Source organism: Alligator mississippiensis, chromosome 1 (assembly GCF_030867095.1).
Source record: "Alligator mississippiensis isolate rAllMis1 chromosome 1, rAllMis1, whole genome shotgun sequence".
Classification (NCBI taxonomy): Eukaryota; Metazoa; Chordata; order Crocodylia; family Alligatoridae; genus Alligator; species Alligator mississippiensis.
The window spans coordinates 9,283,242-9,306,043 of NC_081824.1; the positions used below are offsets into that span (position 1 = coordinate 9,283,242).

At 43.5% G+C, this 22,802-nt stretch overlaps 1 protein-coding gene across 12 annotated transcripts in view; it reads left to right on the top strand.

Moving 5' to 3' along the window:
- PKHD1 (PKHD1 ciliary IPT domain containing fibrocystin/polyductin) overlaps positions 1 to 22,802 on the top strand; it is a 389,637-nt gene that overhangs the window by 133,109 nt on the left and 233,726 nt on the right. For all 12 annotated transcript variants that reach the window (XR_002091425.2, XM_019491318.2, XM_019491321.2 and 9 more), the window contains one exon: positions 16,462 to 16,674. Coding sequence is in view for 11 of the 12 variants with exons in the window: in XM_019491318.2 (XP_019346863.2) it covers positions 16,462 to 16,674 (213 nt within the window). In the remaining variant the exon portion in view is untranslated. The remainder of the gene's footprint in view (positions 1 to 16,461; positions 16,675 to 22,802) is intronic.

Sequence of the window (22,802 nt, forward strand, 5' to 3'; positions counted from 1 at the left end):
AGTGATGTTAGCACTGCACTATGTCATAGATATTGGGGTCGGAAGGGACCTCAATAGATCATCGAGTCCAACCCCTGCTTGGGCAGGAAAGAGTGCTGGGTCTAGATGACCCCAGCTAGATGCCTATCCAGCCTTCTCTTAAAGACCCCTAAGGTAGCAGAGAGCACCACCTCCCTTGGAGGCCCATACCAAATTTTGGCTACCCTTACCATGAACAAACAGGGGGACGCCAGGACCTGAACCCAGGACCTCAGCACTCACAGTGAAAGACCCTGCATGGTGCACCACAGGACCCAGCTAAAGCAATCACCTGGAGTCTCTGCATTCGCTGGGAATTGAGCCCAAGTCTTGTGCATGGGAGGCAGGAATTGTACTGTTGAACTACCAATGCTTGACACTTGCAGACTTGCTTGGGGGAAGTACTAAAACACGGCGCAGTAGACACCCATACTGTGGCATATGGGAAGCGCCTGGTTACATTCGCCGGCTACATCGCTATAGTGGTGCGCTATAGCTAGGCAGTGTGCCAGTACGGCAACATAGCTGGCAATCACGTGTAGACCCACATGATCACTACATCGCCATAGTATGCCGTATGGTGATGTATAAATGCTCCCACTGTGTATATACTTAATTTTGAGCATGTGAATTGCCCTAGAGATTTCAATGCGACTGCTTGTATGCTTAACATTAAGCATATGTGTAGGCGTTTCCAGGCTTCAAAATTGTAAATGTTGATACCTTCGTACTCCATTAAAGAGTTTCTCCAAAAAAGATATAAGCGTTAAACTGTCGTTGGTACTTCATGTGAAGGATTATGGACACGAGTAAAGAGGAGGGTTTTACATGTTCGTTTTACTAAAGTTTAGAATGATCACATTAGGAAAAAAAATCTGAGAGTTTAACTACTGAAGGGTACATGGCTCCCTCTCCCTTCAGTTTTACTGTTATAGGATTAGAGGCCTTCAGAAATAGCTGGGTGGAGTACTGTTAGGTTTATCTCCACCTTTGGAAAGAAAATGCCGTTAAAAATAAGCTAGAATTTTGCTCAAACATGAAACAGTTTAACCTGATTTCTCTTCCCTCTATTCAGACACTCCTAAATCTCTGGCATTTAGTCTGGAAACGGAATGAAATTATTCAATCCAAATAAAATTATTATGATGAAATGCATGTGTGTAGCACATGTTGGAGGTGAGTGTGGACTAAAACCCAGTATCCAAAGTCCTGGAAATTTTGGAAATACCTGTCAAAACTTTGGAGCTTAACCGAAATCTATGGGCCAGATCAGGAGTAGAATACCAAGTAAGGATGCTTTTGAACTTTGGGCAAGTTCAGATGCAAATCTGAACTCTGGGTTTGATCGAAAACCCAGTAAGTCACTGGGAACCTTTCAGTTGGTTTCAGCTGAGTTTGGAACAGGCTCTTGATAGCTTGAGCTTATCTCATATTTATGTCAATGCTTTTGTTCATCATGCTCCTTTTCATATGCAGAATAGTTCCGTGTTATAAAACAGATGCTCTTGTCAAAATATGATGTCAGTGTTTTAGAGACAGTTACTCTCACAATTACATCATGTACCATGGTTGGTTATATATGTCCTGGAGTCCCATGTTTTTGTTTTAAGCTTTTTCTACCCATCTCCAGTATCTGCATCCCAATAAACACATACACTAGGTTGGTATTGGCCATTTTGATGTAGTTTGAATTAGAGAAAGCCAAAGTCTCTTGAGGTCTAAGCTGCTACAAGATACTAGGAGTTACTGACTCGGTGTCTGGGTATGTCATTTAATTGACTGTTTCCCCAGTTGCAAGATGGGAATAATAACTCTTATCTGCCCCAGGTAGGAATCATCACATTTTCAGTACAGAAAAGCATCTGCAAGGGGACTTAATTATGTACTTACATATAAGCATGTGCTCAACTGCTTTTCTTAATGAGGCCCTGATGGAGAATGACTCAAGGTCTTGTTACACCTGACACTGTGAGCCACACAAAGGTTGATCAGTGTTAGTGCTAGCTTGGGTTTGGTGCTAGCTTGAGTTGAGTGCAGTCACACTTCAGGTCAGCACGGGCCTGGAGGACGGAAAGGTAAGAATACCCATACTCCCACCCATTCTGGGCTTGCTTTCTGCCCTCCAGGCCTCCCCTGGTTCTCCTCCTACCCCTGGGGCTTTGGACTTGCCCTTTAGGGTTCCCTCCGGCCCCGCTCTGCTCCCTTGCCCCGCTTACTTGTAGCTGCCCGGCTGTCTGTCCCAGGGGAGCAGACGGGGAAGGCTTAACCTTCCTGCCCGGCAGGCACGGCTCGGTTGCTGCTCTGCCCTTACGGAGCTGAAGCAGTGGAGGTCAGGCAGCCTGTTTTACCCTTCTCTGCCTGCTCCTCCAGGACAGAGAGCATGGGCAGCCACAAGTAAACCGAGGGATGTGGGGAAATGAGCAGGGATCTGGGGAGGGCGGGCAGTGGGCCTGATGTGGGCTGGCGCGGGGAAGGTGGGAGTTTACACTAAGGTGTATCCTAGAGTGTCTACACCGTAGTGCAACGTGAGCTGGGTAGCATTGCTCAGAGATAATTCTGCCTTGGAGTAGCATAACTTTGAGCCATCTAACAAGTGCTTAAAACCAGTTTCAGCTGTTAATAGATAGACAATCCAGGGGTTAAGAGCTCTAAGATTCACCCAACATTACCCTTAATTATACCTTAGTTTTGCTGTCATTGGAGACAATGGCTTTATTGGTGTGGGACCAGGATCTGAAGCTGAAAAGGACACATAAATGACATTCCAGATGGAAAAACCCATGAGGTTGTGTAGTCCATTCCTTTGCTGAGGCATTTTTGTTCCCTACAGTCATATACACATTGTTTATAGACTAAGCAGTTGACCTTCCTTCTTTTCAAGACATGACCAGCATTTTGAATACAGGTATCTTGGACTGATGCTACATTCATTAAGGCCAGTGGAAACCCCTCTTTGATTTGAATAAGTATTGCAGGGCTTTGGCTTTAAAGCTTTAAAGTTGCTATGTGAGTTGGTGTGCTAGGGATGCCACTTACCTGTCAACACACTGATGTTAAGCAGTGTGTTGAGGCTTGGATTTTGGGTAGACCAATTACGGTTAATGCAGTATTTCTCCATTGGCTGGAGACAGTATTAGCTGGGACAAAGTCACCAGGTGAATAGGGGATGTATCCCTGCCTCTTTCTCTGCAGACTAGAATGACAAGAATGCCATGAGTAAGAACACAAGGGGCACATCTACACATGCATTTAAGCATGACTAAATGTAATGTGCATTAAGCTAATGTGCATTTACCTAATGTGCATTAAAGCGATTTTTGGCAAGTGTCTATACGTGCAGAGAGTTGGCATTAAAGTTAGTGCCAAGTCCCTGCAGCCCTGCTGTGTGCCCCTAATGCTGGGGCAGACCTAGCACTAAAGTTAGTGCCAGATTGCATCTACGTGTGTGTTAACACACTTTAACTAATTGTGCATTTGCAGGTATCAAATTTAGTTGCGATGAGCTTAATTTCACCATTTTTAATGCACAATAAGGGTGCACACATGTTGATGTATGCCCATAATGTGTATTAAATTAGGCTAGTGCTCATTCACGTGTCTTGTGTAGATTCGTCCAAGAAGTGCCATATTGAGTCAGGCCATTGGTCCCTCTAGGCCAGTATTTTGTATCCAACAGTTGCAAGTAGTGGATGCTTTAGAAAGAGAGTATACACACAAGCCAGGTCTAGTATAATACATCCCCTGGTGTAACATCCCTGGTATCAACCATTTGTTTCAATGGGATTCATTCAGATTTACACTGGTGAGAGCTGGATCTGGATCCCATTTTTCTTATTTTTCTGTGCGCCCCTTATGCTGGCGATATCTTTCATTTCCTGGGCATGATTAGCATAAACCCCCCCCATATTTTATAAGCAACAAAACAGCTTCTGATCTTCTAACTCACAAATGTGCTAAACATATTCATTTTTTTGGCTTCCACCAATGCCTGTTGAACATCTGTTTAAAGGAGGAGGAGTTAGTTCCACACAGGTGATGGACCTGAGGCCAGAGACCAAGTCAGCTATGATGCTATAGTCCTTAGATGCGAAGCCATTAGCAGCTCTATTAAGATAGAGACCTGCAGGGTTCAGACAGGCCCATGTAGAAGATTCGGAGTCTGGGGAAAGGACCTGTTATACGCATTTGATTTATGTTCAGGTATTCTGGTTTTGAGAAATAAACCTACCCTTGGAAAAAAAATGGACTGAAATTCTGTATTGTCAATCATTTTATTTCGTGCACACAACAGTGAGTTGTTCCACTGGTGTCGAATTTAATGAGCAAAGCGTAGCCACAGTGGAAACCACAACACCTCTTCCATCTGCCTAGACTCAAGCTGAGACCCTGAGAAGTGTTCATACCTTCTTACTCCCGGTCCTTAATGGCCGGTGAAATGAAATGAAGAACACCTTGTCTTCATGATAACTCAGGTCACAGGTGCTTATTACAAAGATTTAAATGTAGAAGGCTAGCCAGCTCTAAAGAAGCCTATGTTTAATGCCAACAAGTTTGCTGGTTATTAGAAAGGATCTTCAACCCTCCCCCCGAAGGCAGAGCATTCTGGATCCTTGTATAGTCTTCATTCAGACATGATATAGATATGTTCCTACAGGCATATCTAGGCAAGCACTTCTTCTCCAAAGACAGGAGAAAAACCTACATACTAACTCCTGCAAGACCTCCCTCTGACTGTCCTGTGACACCGTTACTCTTAACACGCTGGTGATACCTATCCAAACTCACACCGGCCAGCAAACAATGCAGTGACTGCTGATATAGGCTGAGTTGGAACCGGCAGCCCATGAGTAGCAAAGCTTTTCTTTCTGTCCTTATCTCCTTTGCTATCCAGTCACTACCCAACTATTTTTTCAGTATCCCCATATTATTCCCCATGTCTTCAGACTGGCTAGGGTGCTGGATTTTCTCTGCCATGTTTTGATTTTGCTCAATCCATTTGAGCTGTGCATTGAGATACTATTTGCAGGCAGTTTCTAGTTCATATTTTCTTTTTTTAATCAGGCAGAGACATTACAATTAAAATACCGTAAAAGCGATTCTGGCAGTATTGCAATAAGCATGTTTTTTAATTAAAGAAAGAACATGGGATGTACAAATAGTACCAGCTAATGGGAAATTTTCATCCAATGTATATTTTAATTGAGAATTAAAGGAGAAAAAAAGTCAGCCCTGTCTCTCCTTGTTACTGCGGGAAGGTCTCCTACTTTGTTACACTGAGGTGAATCAGCTCAGCATTAATTACAGCCGAAGTGTTTTAAAATCCTACGTGTCTGGGAGAAAAGAAGGGAAGTAATTTTTTACAGGGAGCCAGTGTTTTTCAATGGGATTTTACTTGTAGGCCAAGAAAATCTGTCTCAGACTTGTAAGGTCTGTGAACTATAGGAACTGGGCAACTTTTCTGCTTTTCTTGCCACCAGTAAATTCTGGTTTGGGGCTCAGCCTAGGTGCAGACTTAGAGCATGTATGTTGGTCTCTGAGGGCTATTACTTGCCAGCCAGATGGATTCTTCCACATCTCTGGTAGCTATTGAGACTCCTTGGAGGCTTGTCAGGCTAATCTCTAGCTGACCTGCAGAAGGTAATCCCAGTTCTGCTAACAAAACGAATTATGTTCAGCTCCTGCAGGGATGAGACGGAAATCTTAGGGAGTACAGGCCCTCCTTCTTCAACTTTCTGGCAAGGAGAAATGGATCAGGCCTGTCTTTGGAAGCAGATACTATTGCTAATTATCTGACAGTAAGATCTCAGCATCTTCCTGTATCTATCCTGGGTACTATTCTGGAACCTATGACAATATTGCAAGGTAGAGAAACACTGCCGTTGCCCTGTATGCTGATTGGGAAATGAGACCCAGAGAGACTAAAGGCCTTATCCAGTTTGATCTTGAAGGTGTCTAAATGTGATTTAGGTAGAGCCTAAATTCTCATGAACCATCAGGTTTGGCTCTGCTCTGCAGGTCACCAACCTCAGCAGTTTGCTACATTCAGGTGGCACTACCATTTTGAACTGCAAAGTACACTAGGTGGGCATACTGGGACTGCTGGACATGCCCAGAAGTGACTGAATTTGAGACTAATTACCACTTCACCACTGGTTTAGTCCTGGTGAGATGCCCACCTGGCACTAACAGCTTTGAAGTCAGCTTACAAACAATGGTGGTAGTGCCCATGTATGATTACGGTGCTCGCTCAGGGAGTGGGAGACCCAGGTTCGAGATCATCTTTGCCCCAAGGCAGACTTCAAACCCACACCTCTCACTTCCCAAGAGCACCCTAATTGCTAGGTTGTTGAATAGGCTAAGTTATCTAAGGGCTGTGTCTTTAAAGCCATGACTGTCTAATAATTTAACAAGCATGAAGAGTCCAGGACCGTTCCCAAGGGAATGCCAGAACCAGTAGCTTCAAGCCAAGCGCCCTCCTGTTTGCTTTCTCTCTACCCACAGAGCCCACGTCTTCTTGCTTGCCTAGCTTCAACAATCCAGCTGTTCTAAGACAGTCGCTGACTTGAGGAAACCCTGAGATTTCATGGGAGAGATGGAGAGTGCCATGCGTATTTAGCCTAGAGATTAGGGCACTGTCCTGGGAGGTGAGACCCATGGATTTGGAGGTTCCTCAGGCTGAGGAAGGTCTCTGATCTCTGGATGAGTGCTCCAGTTAAGAGGCTTTTTGGGAAAAAGTTGGGCACCACCATTGCTAGTTAGTTAAGTGCCCATCTTAGAAGCATGAATAGGCTAAATGGATCACAGGCAGTCAACTCTGGTGAAGGATGGGTGTTCAGACATGTGCCTGTCCTAATTGTTTTCTCTTGGCTGCCTTTTGGTGACCCTGAGCTTTCTCAGGCGTTCATCCTCTCTGCATTATCTGGGTGAAGCACCGAGGTGCTAAACTCAGTCCACCCGGACTGTTCTTCAGCAGTTCCTAAATGTCCCCATTGACTGTATAGGGATCCCAGGCACCTAAATCTGGTCATGTCAGCTTACTTTTTGGGTCTGAGGAGTCTTAGGTGCTGAGAGCCCTAAATATAGGCATGTCTGAGGCCAAACTAGATCTGTCCCTAAGTCCCACATCCTCAAAGATGCTTAGGCACATAATCCTACTGATTTCAGTCGAGAGTAGGGTATCTTGTGTATTCCCTTTGAAAATAGGATGCAAGTGAGTTGCCCAAAGTCATGCAAGAAATCTTTGGAAGAAGAATGAACACAGCTGTGATCTCTTAGCTCCCAGCCCAGTGCCCCAACCGCTGGGGCCTCACATAGATCAAAGCCCTGTTATGGTAGGTACTGAGCAAATATATATTAAGATACAGTCCTTGTCTTTAGGTACTTGCAATGTAAATACCAGAATATAGGGAAGAGACTGAAGCACAGAGAACTGGAGTGCTTTCACCCAAGATTATGCAGAGACTGGCTGGAGCAGCTGAGCCTGTTTCTTTCGAGAAACCCAGTCCACCGCCTGGCCTTTCTTCTTTAAAATTATAGATGATAGAAAATGAGGGTTGGAAGGGACCTCAGGAGGTCGCATCTAGTCCAACCCCCTGCTCCAAGCAGGACCAGCCCCAACTACATCATCCCAGCCAGGACTTTGTGCAGCTGGGCCTTAAAAACCTCCAAGGATGGAATACCACCACCTCTCTGGGTAACCCAATCCAGTGCTTCACCACCCTCCTAGTGAAAAAGTTTTTCCTAATATCCAACCTAAACTTCCCTTGCTGCAACTTGAGACCATTGCTTCTTGTTCTTTGCTGGAAATGAAGCGTTTGACTTGAGTTGATCCCTGGAAGGCTGATAATCTGTTCTGCATGCCATGTACCCATATTGCAACAATTTTGTTTCCATAATTTTTGGAGCCTTTGTGGGTCTCTCCCCAAAGAATAGTCCTAATGAAGGAGCCAATTCTCTTGCTTCTGGAGCTCAGGTGTTGGGGTTTGACAGCACCTTTCAACTTATTGCAGAGTAAACAAATGTCTATTCTGCTTTCAACTACTTTGTCCCCCCGCATGACCGATGTTTCCTGAGCACCTGAAAACTATATATTTGGGTAATATCAATTTTGACATACTCAACTGGGTGATTATTCTTGACTTTGAAGGCACCTGATATAACATGCGCTGTTCTTGTTTCTGTTCTATACCGAGCTCTCCTGTTTGGCTAGCTCTTCCTTCGGAGCATACGGTAGGTGTGGCCAAGTGTCTGCGGTGCTGCCTTAGTGCTTTTTCATAGATTTCATAGACATTTGGGCTGGAAGGGACCCCGGAGGATCATCAAGTCCAGTCCCCTGCCCAAGGGGCAGGAAGTCAGCAGGGATCATAGGATCCCAGCAAGATAAGCATCCAAATTTGTCTTGAAGGCGTTCAAAGTGGGTGCTTGAATCGCCTCCAGCGGCAGTCTATTCCAAACCTTGGGGACTCAGACAGTGAAGAAGTTCTTTCTTATGTCCAGCCTGAATCAGTCGCGGCAGAGTAGAGAGAGAGAGACAGAGTAGAGAGGCTGCCTTTAAAGAGACGGGGCTGGCAGGCTTATGTGGGCTGCAGATCTGAATCACTATTGCTTGGCAGCTCTACTGTAAGGAAAAAGTCCAACCAGCTTGCAAAGGAGCACATGCCATCTGAACAGATGGCCATGAAGGGAAAGAGCCAAGAAACATGGGCCTCAGTCTTGGGAGCTGGTTTGTAACTGAGAATATTCAAGCAGCTGCATGTTTCCCTCTGAGAGTTGGATGAAGGCCCCAATCCAGCAAAGCACTTGAACGCACACTTAACTTTTAAGCACGCTAGGTACTCCTATTGACTTCAGTGGGACTATTCATATACATAAGTGTTGTCTTTATTGGGACCTAAATGTGTGTTGGGAGTGGTCACAAAGGGAGGATAACATACGCTGTGGGACATAGAGTGACTCCTTCAGTTTAGGCGGCCTTCAAGGTTAAGTCAATATTGAGCCAGCAGCCCCGGGAGAAGCCATGGCTCGTCTGGTTGCTCCCCTGGCTGCCCTCCACCCGGGTGAGGCAGGCAGCGCTGACAGCTTTGGGGGAAGCTGGGGGGAGGAGAGCTGGGGGGAATGATTGAAGAGCTGGGGGATCAAATTGGGAACTGGGGGGAAGCTCCTGTTTGTTCTCTCAGCCCCTGATAATTTCACCCAGTTTGATCCCCCAGCCCCCAATCATTCCCCGCAGCTTCTCCAAGGGCTGCCAGAACTGCCTGCCTCACTCCAGCGACGGTGGGGGAGCAGCCAGAGGAGCCGTGGCTTGAGCTGGCAGCCTAGGGAGAAGCTGCGGGGGCTGGGAGGAATTATTGGGGGCTGGGGGAATGAACAGGGGCTTCCCCCCCAGCTCCCAGTTTGATTCCCTAGCTTCCCCAATCATTCCCCTAGCTCCTAATCTTTTCCTGCAGCTTCTCCTGGAGCTGCCAGCTCAAGCCGGGCCTCAGCGAATTGAATCTGTCCCACCGAATCCATATCCACAGCAAATACTTTCTACTTTGCACAAGCCTAGTGCGCAGTACTCAGCACTACTGTGCAGTAGCACTGGCATATGTCTTTTAAGTGATGCTAATGTGCAGTAGGTTAATTCTACTGCACATTAGTGCATTAGCATGGCTTTCACCGTGATGTGGTAACGCGCGGTATAATGAATCTCTTGCACTTTTAGCGTTTCATGTAGATGCACCCGGTGTGGATCATGTATTTAGCCCAGTTCAGCAATGCTTATATTCGGTTCAGAGACACTCTACATTGAAATGACACTCTGTTGCATTTCCTCCTCTGCTTTTGGTCTTGTTCTCCTCTGTTTCACGTGAGACTTCAGAGCAGAAATATCCTCTATGTACAACCAAGCTCTTCATTATTTGGTGAAGCAGGTACTCATGTACTGCATTTCCTCCTCCTTTCATCATTATTTTGATGTGGTAGGTGGTCCAAATGGAAAAGTGTGGGGCCCTCACTTCATTTTTTAGTCTGTTTTCTTAACTTTCCATATTTTCTTCTGGTATTTCTTTCTCCCCCTCTGGGAAAAGAGGAGGTCCTTCAAATGCTGTGATTTTTGTTTTTTTTTTAAAGGAGGGCAAGAAAAGAAACTTTTTTCTAGGCCTGGAGGTAGAGGCTAATTGCTAGGTTAATTGAGAGAATTGATGGTTTTGATGTTCTCACAAAAAACCTCAAATAGCCTCAAAAGATTTCTTTCCCTTCCCCCCAACCTGAAAGAGAGAGGGTTGGTCTGAATGTTACTGTACAGAAGTGATTATGGGTTTAATTGTATTTATTTGGATTGGTGGGGAGGCCATCATAACAACAGTTGATTGATTTTTATAAAATTACCCCAAGGTCACTTGTAGGGCGTTCCTCGCTTCCTTGTGCATTCATAACAAACAATTTAAGGGTCACCGCCGAAGGCTCCACTGAGAGAGAGTCTCGTTTTCTGCTTTCAGAAAAGGGGTCAAGTGCTCTAAAAGAAGGAAGTGAAGCTTTTTATTTTAAAGTCTTTCAAAGCAGCAGTTGTGTATTTATTCTGCGACTGTAAAGTCCAAAGAGGGTAGCTACAGAGAGCTGGTGATTAGGGTGAACATATAAACATTGGACATAAATGCTTGTAAGTTTGGATATAGTTTATTTTATAATTGGACCGGTTAAATGACTGAGTTTGAATCCTTGCCAGTCTTTTCTCTCTCTTTTTTTTTTTTTTATTAAGCTGTCATTTTTTCAATTCCCAGCAGGTTCTCGACTCTATTCTTGGTTTTCAGAAGTGCTGAGCTTCTGGTGATATCACTGTGGGAAATGGACAGGTTCAGCAGTTTTAAAAATACCCAGGGATTAGGCTTGTATGATATGATGTGGCAGTGCATATGATCTGCACTGACTGATTGCTCAACTGTGGGTGCCATTTCAACACTTCTAACTTGAGGGCCAGGCAGTTGCCTTACAGGGAAGACCCAGTGTTGTAGTAGATTTTCATCGCTGTGGTCGCCTTGATTTTGCAAGTCTTTGTGCTGCCGTGCATGGTAGATTGCTAACATTTGTTCGTGTGCTTAGGTGCTGGGAAATGCAAGAACTAGGCATCACCCTCTCTATCTAGGAGCAATTCTCAAACTCTTCTTGACCACTTATGTAGTAGTAGGAATACAGGATAAACAAAAAGACACAGACTGGACATGCCTAAGGAGACCCAGATTCAGTGCTCCCTAAATATCTAATGGTGATATTGGCCATTTCCTACCTAAGCTTTGTTACAATCCTGTTCAATACTGTAAGTGTGTAAAGTCTGTTTAAGTTCCTGATTTCTTAGGTAATCCCAGTGCAAGGCTAGTGATTGTCTGATGTTGCAGCATGCATGCAGGACATTATAAAACATGCTGGCAGAGGTCACAGTGATGGTGTTCACCTTTTGCTCAATAGCCTTGTCACTCTACCACTCACCTGGGAAGCTTAAAGCCTGAGTTACAGACCTTCTTCACCCTAAGCATATATAAAAGCTCACATACTGCCAGGCATGGACTAGTTTGAGTGAGGTCTTCCTCTTGCTGTCTTGTTATAGCTGGGTTATTGGGCAGTCAAGAGTGCAACAGGGGAGCAAACAGTAGGGCGTGTGTTTCTTTAGCACCAAGTAGAGGACATTTCCCTGGGTTGGGGAGACCTGGGTTCACTTCTTGGCAATCAACACACATTTGAAGTCATGAAGTGTGAAAAAAAATGATAAAGGAAGGAAGCTAAAGAGATTAGGATGCTAAATTTCAGCTAGGTGTAGATGAAGGGACGTGTGTCTTTAAATTAGCTGGTCTGGATTATTTTCATGCAAAATTCCTTGAAGAGTTGGCTGAGTAGATGTCTGGTGGGCTGATATTAATTTTTAACCATCTTGAAAATTCAGGGAGATTTATGAAGGCTAGAAAAATGTTACTGTTTGAGATGTGTTAATGCACATTAGCCTAATTTAATATGCATCATGGGCACACGTCTACACGTGTGTGCCCTTGATGCATGTTAAAAATGACAAAATGAGACTAATTATGCCTATATTTGATTACTGCAAATGCAGATATCAAATTTAGTCACAGTTAAAGTACACTAATGCAACCTAGCACTAACTTTAGTGCCAGGTCTGCACTGTCACTAGGGGCACATGGCAGGGCTTAGAGCCAAGTGCACTAACTTTAGTTCCACGACCCTGCACGTGTAAACACCTGAGAAAAATCACTTCATTAAATTTAGTTGCGCTTAAATGCACGTGTAGACATGCCCTTTGTGCCAATATTCAGAAAGGAGTAGGGGAATGGACTCTATAAGTAATGACCAATGAATCTGAAACTAATCTTCAAGAAAATAATGGAAAATCCAATAGAATATTTAATTATTAAACAATGAGAACATAGGAATATCATTAAAAACAGTCAGTGTAGTTTTATGGAATATATATCTTATCATACACTTCTGATTTAATTCTTTGAGCTGATTGCTAGTTTGTCTTATGAGGATAACTGCATAGGATTAAATTAGTAGGGCTGTAGTGTTTGTGTAGCAGTGATGGGCCAGGAAATATGGAAGAGCAAGAGTTTTTCGGTGATATCTTTTATTGGGCCAGTTGCATAGTTGGGAGAGATATTAGACAAGCTTTTGGGCACAAATATCCTTCCTTAAATCTTTCTAGGCTTAAATTAGACTTTTGTAAGGTGAACGACTCTGTACCAAATGGCATTCTGGATTAAAAACCAAATAGCACTACATCTTATCAACAAATCACACATGAAATGGATGAATGAACTGGGTAGATGACATACTTCACCAAGAAGCCATCATCACATGGAGTGATTTCTAATGAGTCTGCAAAGAGTAGGACTAAGTTGGATGTTATTTACCATGTTTATCCATGATGTTAAATTAAAGAGAAAATCAGTTTGGTAGGATGCTCAATAACAATGAGGACAAGGTACCTCTACAGTGTGATTTGAATTGCTTTGTCAGCTGGGCACTTTAAACGAAAACGCATTTTAATACAGGAAACCCTCGCTATTCGTGGATTTGCGATTTTGAATATTCGCGGTGTGCCGCACCAACCCACAGTCTCTCCCCGCGCAGCGTGATGACACTTTGTTACTGCACTTTGCAAGTAAGGGGTGGTTCAAGAAATTTAAAAGGAGGCACAGTCTACATAATGTGAAGTTGATGGGGGAATCTGCATCAGCAGACCATGAACTAGCGCGGGATTGTCCCCTGCAGCTTCTTAAAATCATTGAGGAAAAGGGTTACAAGCCCAAATAAGTTTTCAATGCAGTACAGTATTCATGGATTTCCCCATTTGTGAAGATCACTGAAACATATCCCCCATGAATGGTGAAGGTCTCTTGTATAGCCATGTAAAGGTATGCCCCTTGAAACAAGGAATGCAGGTCATATTGATGGTGTGGATGTATTATACTGAAACAGAGTGAAGGGTCATTGGCTACAAGCAACTCGGCCCAAGTTCCCCATACAATCACGTGACAGAACAAACTAATTCACTCTGATTTAGAGTTTAGATTGTGACTGTATAGGATGGTTTGGATAGGGATGATCCTGCCTCAGGGAGGAGGTTGGACTAGATGACCTGTGGAGGTCTCTTCCAGCCCAATGTCTTAATCCTTGAATGTCTAAGCAGGAGAGGAGTGCATAAATATACAGAACTCATCTTTTGTGTGAGGCGTGGAATTGATGTGCCCAGTTCAGTATTTTAAAAAAGGAATTTGAAGACTGAAAAAGTTGCAGAAAACAACCAGGCAGGCTAGGAGAAAAAGCCCAACGGTGAAAAACTTCAAGAGCTCAATCTGTTTAGCTAATTAAAAGGGAAAAAAAGATAAAATCTAATTGATTAGCAGATGCAGGTACCTTCACAAGGACAATGCACTGGGTTCTAGAGGACTCTTCCACCTCATTGGGAAAGGATGAACCACAAACCAATGACTGGAAGCTGCTGCCAGACAAATTCAAATCAGATGATACCCATTTTTAAACCATAAGGCTGATAAAACTTTGGAGCCAACTATAAGGAAAGGGGCTGACACATCTTTGAGGACTGTGTACCATACTTTAAGGCACGTTTTAAACACAAATGATTTGGCTTAATACATGGGAACCCCCCAATTCAATCACTCTTACAAATGCCAAGTCCAATGTGAGGTGATTCAGTTGTGCCTTCTGTCTTTAAACTCTACCATGAATAGATTTCATAGATTTTTAGAGTCAGACGGGACTTCGTAGATTATTGGGTCCGAGCCCCTGCTCCAGGCAGGAAAGAGCGCTGGGGTCAAGTAACCCCAGCCAGATGCCTGTCTAATCTCCTCTTGAACACCTCCAAGGTCGGGGAAAGCACCACCTCCCTTGGAAGCCCATCCCAGATTTTGGCAACCGTCACCATAAAGAATGTCTTCCATATGTCCAATCTAAATCTATTCTCCTTCAGTTTGTGGCTATTATTTCTGGTAATCCTGAGGGGTGTCCCAGTAAACAGAGTATCCCCTATTCCCTGCTGACCCCCTCCCCCCTGATGAGTTTGTAGGCAGTCACAAGATCACCTCTCAGCCTTCTCTTGCGGAGGTTGAAGAGATTCAGGTCCCTCAGTCTGTCTCCATAGGGTCTTACCTGCAGGCCCTCAGCCATACGAGTAGCCCTCCTCTGAACCCTCTCAAGGTTGTCCGCATCCCTCTGAATCCTATCTGTTTCTGAATATCAAATGTTTTGCATTTGGAATACACCTGATTTCAGGCCGATTTAAATGCATGTAGAGAAGACGTCTCAGTTTTGAACCAGAGAAGTTTGACTCTATGCTGCACTATCAATATGTATTCAGTATGGTTGGTGAGAACAAAGAAAGACTGTTTCCAGCTAAGTGAGCTTAACTGGAATATATTTGTGACCGGTATGGGAAAATGCTTTGGGTAACTAGCCTGCTTGCAAAGCCCTGCATGCTGAGAAGTCCCACTGGCTTCAAGTGGCTATAAATGGGAGAATAAAGAACTAGCTTTGGCAGTCTGTTAGACCCGCTCTATGTAAATACACCTGCTCCAAGTATGTGGAATTTAACATAGTCTAGGAGGAGAAAAATTTGTGGGTAGCCCTTGGTAAAATACTGGCAGTAGATCACTGAGCCGGGCTTGCTAAACAGAGGCAAAGGTTAAAGGCTAGTCTCATATTTTAGTAATTAATTTAAATGGTTTGTCTTTTCTCTTTAATTTTAAGTAGACTATAATGTCCAACCCTTAGTAGCCCCCTGATCTCCTGCCAAAAATCTCAGGCTGTACAGGGCACACTTTGTCTGCTGTGATTTCCACCCCCTCATTTTAAACTCATAGACATACTTTACCTCTGTACTGAAATGGCAGGATGTGCTATTTTAAACTGCAGGAAAGTAAGGAACAAGAACTTCCATAGTAGGTAAATGTGGAGCGCTCCAGCCCTTACAGAGGTCTCCTCTTAATTTCCGATAGTTATGGATTGACTTGAGCCTTTATTGCTACCCCTTAAAAATAGAGAATGCTTTGGGGCATATGAAGGGGGACAGAAAAGAGAGGACTGTTTCCCTGAAAGGAGAGATGACTAAAGAGGGGGAATAAACAATCAAGTGCTACAGAGAAGGTAAATGTTGGAGCAGCTCATCTGTTCATATAACACAACACCAACATGGACATTCAACAGAAAGGCAGCAAATTCAAAATGGAGAAATGCCTTGTCCAACAATGTATAATTGATTGGTGGAACCAATTACCACCGGATGTCACTGAGGCCAAGGATTTAGGAAGGTTCAAAGAATGATTAGATGGTTATTCTGGTAACAACAAAGGTCCTTTTATAATAGCTAATGCATCCGGTGCCAGCCGCCATCAAAGTGAAAGTACTGGGTGCCAGTGACCTCTGATGCTGTTCAGTTTGCTAGCTCCTGGGTATGCCCACATTGAGACGCCTACTGTGGAGCTGACTAATTAGCTCCACACGGAGTTCATTCAGTCGCATTAATTGCATGTGTAGACACGCGTCCTGTCTTCCATAGCTCTTTTTCTCTGTCCCAATGCATTTACAGTCTAAAGAGGCAATTCATACCCAGGAAGAAATACCACCCTTATCTTACAGTTAGAGAGAAGAGACACTGAGAGGTTAAAGTTGGGTTTGTCAAAGGGGTTGGGCACCCCACTCTGGTTAAAATTTAGGGAGAGCCCCAAGTACTTTTCTGTTTTTGCAAATCCCAGTCTGTGTATCTTGCTTGAGTCCCCAGTGAAAGTCTGTGGTAGTGTTGAGAATTGTCTAAGGCTCTGTTCCCCTACTCTAACCAATGTCATCCATCTAGATCCATTGTGTGAAGTTTCTTTGAATGTGAAATATCAAATGTCTCTCGGAATGATAGTTGCATATTGATTTTCTGTTGCATTGTAGGTGGCAAGCTCCTGTTTGGTGGGCCTGGCCCTGTAGGACTCCATGCTCATTACATTCTGGTATCTGATGGTGGAAAACTCCAGGTGGGATCTCCAAACGCACCTTTCTGTTGCAAAGCACATATCCATCTCTATGGAAGCCTTCATACCCCAAACTTCTTTCCATTTGGGGCCAAATTTCTGGCAGTAAGGAACGGGACCCTTTCTATACATGGTGAGTTGATGAATGTACAATGCTGCTTTGTCTAAAAAAAGGAATAGCTTTGTTTGTGTCTCTAAACAATGTTGGGAAGCAACATGGAAAAGGATCACACTTAAGTGCCTTAGTCCATGTCAGTGGCTAATATAATAGATGGTGTGGTGGGACAGTACGGGGTGCTCCTGCACTGAGCCACCCACCTCACTGCTTCTGACCACCTTCCAGGCTCCAAATGCCTCCCTGGGGGTGCCTCACATCTGGCTGACCCCCTTCCTGGAGCATACCTGCAAGCCTGCCACCACCCAGGGTCTGGACTGATTTTGGCCCTGTGCCCCATGGGAAACACATCCCTAGTAGTCTTTGAGGGGTACTCGATCCACTGCAAGAACGTGGGGTGCTTCCCTCAGTCTGAAGCACAAATGGTGGTCCGTTAGTCAGCCAAACCAAGGGGACCCCAAGGCATAATCTAGATCCTCTCCCAATAAGTTTCCCATGCTAGGTACAGAGGAGGACTTTATTGGTTACAAGGAGTAGGATTGGAATAGGGTACAGGGTACAGTCTTATCAGAGAAATACCTTAGAGCAACCAGTGGCATGGTAACCTTTGATCATGCATAAAAGGGAAGTACCACCTCCTTGGACCTGTTTGTCATGCACCTCCTAATGCATGATAAAGTGCAGTTATCTTTATTGATCACTTCATCACGTTGATGACTCATGTTCATCTTGGAGTCAGCAGTGACCCCCAAATCCTTTCCAATGCTGTGCTGCTGAGACTGTCCTTCCCTAGCCCAGTGTGTTGGTGATTCCTTCTTCCTAGGTGCAGCACCTTGCACTTGTCCTTATTGAACTGCATCTTATTCTGTTCTGCCCATTTTTCTAACCTGTCCAGATCTGCCTGGATTCATTCGCTACCCTCTAGTGTGTTAACTTTATCCCATAATTTGATATCATCTTCGAATTTGGACAGAGTGCTTTCCACACCCTCATCCAAGTCACTGATGAAGACATTGAACAGGGACTCCACTGCCCAAATCTTTCTAGGTCGATGCCAACCCATCCAGCACCACTCTCTGGGTGCAGTCCCTAAGCCAATTTGCCACCCACCTGACGGTGTAATGATCTATGTGACAGCCGCTCAGTTTATCTGTAAGAATAAGATAAGATACTGTATGAAAGGCCTTCTTAAAATCCAAGTAGATGACATCTACCTTGATTCCTGTGTCTAAGCATTTTGTGACCTAGTCATGAAAAGAAACAAGGTTAATCAGGCAGGATCTACCTTCTATGAATCCATGCTGGTTGCCCTTTAGCATTGCTTTCCCCACTGGACTCCCACAAATGTGATCCTTAATACATTTTTCAAAGGTTTTCCCGAGGATAGAGGTGAGACTAACCAGTCTATAGTTACTTGGATCCTCCTTCCTCCCCTTCTTGAAAATAGGGACCACATTGGCCCTTTTCCAGTCCTCTGGGACCTGAGCTGAGCACCAAGAGTGCCCAAACAGCTGTGCCAGTGGCTCTGCTTTTTCTCAGGCCTCAATTTTGACTGTATAAAACTATCTGGATTTGACTCTTGACTGTAGACTTTTTCAGACAGGGACCTGAACTTATTCTTGTCTGAAAGTCTGTCTAGGATCAGTGATTGATAGGAATGAGGAAATTAATCTCCTTGCCTGACTGAGTGAGGACTGTCTTCTAGGGGCCTTCTGTACTGCTACTTAGCAGGTGGCTCCTTTCTTCTTGGGTTTTGGTACTGGCGTTATTGGCCTAACTCCCCTGATAGCACAACATACTATACCAGCTAAGGAGAAATGATTTCCCCAAGATCTCGGCAGGATCCTTATAGAACAAGCAATTAAATTCATTATCAGAGGCCCTAGGTAGAATCCCACCTCCTGCTCCGGCTTTCCTCTTTTCATTTACTGTGCTTTAATATTTATACAATGATATAATTCTTAGTGGTGCTACTTTCAAGCCAAAAACAAGTAAGAATTTGCAATCTAAGGCCTAAATTCTGATTGCTTCACAGCATTGTGATAACAAAACAGTGATAGTGATTGCCTCCTTGGTTGGCTATTGTCTAATTCCCAGGCAAACCTGCTTGTTTTAAGTAGTCCCACTGAATGGAAGTGGATCGAATGTATCAAAAGCTCATGTGTTTGGCATTATTTATATTTAGACTCATTGTTTCTTACATTTTTATACTTGTGGTGACAGCAGGAGGGGATAGATAGGAGGCTACAATGCATTTGCTGTGCAGAGCAAGGTGAAGGTAAAGTTGGTGTGGCCCATCAGCGGAAACGACTCCGAGTTTCAATTTCTTATCGCTGATGCACAAAATCCAGACTTGCCACAAACTCACTTATAAACTCTGTGTAACGTATGGACCCAGTGCATGGCTACAATTAAGCTTCATTGAAACCATGTAATCCACAATTTAGCACTAAAAGAGCGGAAGCCCTCTAGAAAATAAGACTGTAAGGAGTGTATTCTCTTGCTGGCTTCATACTGCTTACATCAAACAGAAATACGTTGTTCTGGTTCCAATTTAGCTCCAGTCTGGCCTGTGGCATAGAACAAATTGGAGAGCACGTCAACCATCTCTTTTTATACATATATATATATATATATATATATATATATATATATATATATACACACACACACACACACACACACACACACACACATCCATATAATATTATCACAGATCAAAATCATTAAATAAGCAGCTTTTAAATTCTCAGCTGTCTCGGCGAAGACAGGATGGAGTGCAATTTAATTTCTTTTCTTTTGCAGATTGGAAAGTTTGGAAAATGTTGCACAGCTATGGTTGAGTTCACATTGTTTAGTAAGCGCTGTCAGCTGCTCTCTTTGATATGTTAATATGACGAAGGGTTTCCCAGAATTCCTTGTGAGTGGCAGTCCTGTGCTCCGGTGGTCGCAGAAGATTGGGAAATTTCACTGTTGCCTTTGGCTTTTGCCAACTCCCCTGCCAGTCAGAGTGCGCCACCCGTAAACTGCCTGCCAATCATGTGTCAGTTTTAAAGGGGGTCGCAGTCAGCTGGGGTGATTTTGAGTTTTTGACAATGTAATTATGGCCCTTGCGTCCACAGTAAGAGCCTGAGTAGGATTGAGGGAGTTTTATTGATTGTTCAGAAGGGAAATTTATCACTGTCTCTGGCTCTGTTTGCACTTTATTCCCTGAGAAACTCTCTTGACAAGTTTCCTACGAGACATTCTAGCTTGGTGGCCTTGGCTATGCTTGCACCTTTGTCCTTTCCAGCAAAATTGATTTGGACCCATGCTGTGGACTTGGAGCAAGCATTCAGCCTTTAAGAGAGTAGAAGATGGGATAAAAAGGATAGCATTCACAAGCGGTGCAAATCAAGTGGCTGTGCTGCAAGTGGAGCCAGCCAATCCTTTTTCTGCTGCAAGATATTCAACAGTCTAATTTCACAGGCAAACAAGTAGTCCTGTTGTGGATGCGAATAAAATATTCCCATGGAAATGGTTTACAACCCAACATTAGAAATCAGATCAACATGCAATGCTTTGTTCTCTCTTATGCACATGTAACCCCCATTAACATGTCCACTGGGGATTTACATGTCTTTCTAAGATATAATTGAAAAGCTATTACTCATTAATTGTGCAACTGGTGATTTTGTCTGCTGTGTGTATGTGTATGCATAAGAAAGACTTGACTTTCTGTTTTGCTATGTTTTGTCTAACGGTAAAAGGAATCAGAACTCTTGATAGAGGTGATATCTTTTATTAGACCAATTAGATATTTGCAAAAAAAAATCTTTATTTGCAAGCTTTTGGGCACATGTGCTCTTCTTCAGGCTAAGGAGAATGCAAAATTGTAAAATTTCTTTTAGGTGGAAATGAAAATTCATATTTCACAAGAGAGTTGAAAGGTGTTGTAACGTCTCCTCGTTGTCTAGTGGTATACACACATGCAAAAGGGGGCATATTAGTGATGATTTAAGAATGTTTTGCATCCATTTTCTCTTGGTGAATCAAGTATGGAGGTTAAAATGTAGGTATCTTATTTGTCTATCACCAGGCAAAGTAAATGCAGTGAGGTTCCTGATCAGCCTTACCTCCTCTAATGGCAGGTCACCAGTTTAGGCATAGATCCAAAGGTAGTTCAGTCTCCTTTACTCTCAAATGTGCCTCTTTGGGTCAACATCCTCATTATTCTCTGAAGTCTTGTAACATCAGGACAGATATTAAGTTGATCTTTCTATTCAGTGCGGAGCAGGAGCAGAGAGTTAAATACATAGTGAAAGCTGATGTTACTTAACAGACTGTCTCCCATGTCCAGCCTTTCTGTACTGGCAGGAGCTTCTTAAGGATGCGGACTGGCAATTGGTTATACTAATTACAGCACTGCGGAGACATACCAGTCCCTAAGTGCATGTCAGCTGATCCATTATAACTGTTTAATTTGTCTGCTCTTATCCTGCAGTAACAGAAGCCAAACCACAATGATTTCCTCTTGAATGAAACAGGTGGGAAATTTCAGTGGTTTAGCTTTCATTCATGGAGCAGAGTATACAAATTAAACCATTACTCTGCTTAAAGTAAGTCATGCTAAATCTTTCCAACCCCCCACCACCCCCATTCTCATTATCATGTTTCTCTATGCCTTCATCATCTGTAACTACGTTCCTAGGTACAATGAATTGCAATAGTTGAGCATGGAGCTCATGAATGCATAGATCACTGCATAGATCGGTGTCTAGTAGAATGGGATGGAGTCTGCATGTGTAATTAGGTAATAGGAGCAGAGGGTGCGTCTACACATGCATTTAATGTCCTTTAGTTAATGCACATTAAATCTACTACCTCCATTGTGAGGTACTATGAAAATGTGCATTAGCCTATTTTAATGTGCATTAACTAAAGAGCACATTATTTTAGTGATGCTTTAATGTACATTGAAATAAGCTAGTGCACATTAAAGCACATGTGTAGATTTGTCAAGTTACTTCCTTTGCAGATTCAGTTGTTTTGTTATTGGACAACAATGAGGTCTCCGACAGGCCCTTGATGTTTTAGAACATCCTATCACGCAGTACATAGGGATCGTCCGTAAAAGGTGGTGACATGGAGGAGGTTTGTTCTTCATAGCCTTTCTTTCTTCCTATCAAATGCTGTCTTAAGATGGGGGATCAATCAGATGCTCTTCATTTTTATACCGAACTAAGAATAGTAAAACCCAGGACTTAACACTATTTACATCAGATGTACAAGAGATTTCAGGATGGGCATTGCCTGAGTACTGCTTGCAGTGGAGCCTGTGCTTCCTCCCAAATTTAGCACACTGGGAAGATGGCTGGACCTTGTGGGTTTTTAACAGATGGAAGTTTTAGAGGTGGAGAAACTATTGTTCATCTTGCATTTCTCTGTCTCATCAAAGGATTTCTTCTGCTTCTGGCTTCCACTGCAACCAGGAAATCAGGGAGAAGAACAGCGTACAGCAAAAAATGAAAGCCAAGCAATGGCTTTTTTTTCCAATGGGAAAAGTTTTAGTTTGACTTCCAGTTTTTTGGGCCAAGAGGGGAAGAGCGTTCTCCAAAATCTGTGAAGATAAAAAAGTTCTGAGCATGGATCAAGGCAAGGCAAGGTTGGGAGATCTTTTATTAGACCAACTAAACAGTTGGAAAAAACGTTCCTTGCAAGCTTTTGGGTCCAAACACCCTTCTTCAGGCATTGGGAGACTGCTGCTGTTGTTCTGAGTTCTCCGAGGTAGAAGAGAAGCTAAAAGTGTGACCAGACATCTGTGAAAATGTAAATAGGTAGAAGACAATGGGTAGAGATAGGAGGGGACCTGGGAAAGGGTTGGGGGAAATTTGTGAAGGAATACAAAATGGTAAGCTCCAGGCAGGTACTCGGTGAATCAGATGTCAGGCAGGTTGTAATGTGTCATAAATCCAATGTCTATGTAACCTGGGTACACCCCAGGCATGGGACGGGTAGGCAGGAGGGGGTGCTGTGAGAGTGATGCCAGAATTTTGAGCAGATCCCTCTTTCCTCTATCGAGTTAGCCCAAGCCCCAAAGTTCTTAACTATATACAATTTATTGAGTTATAATATACATAATCATAAAACTAAATATCATATACATA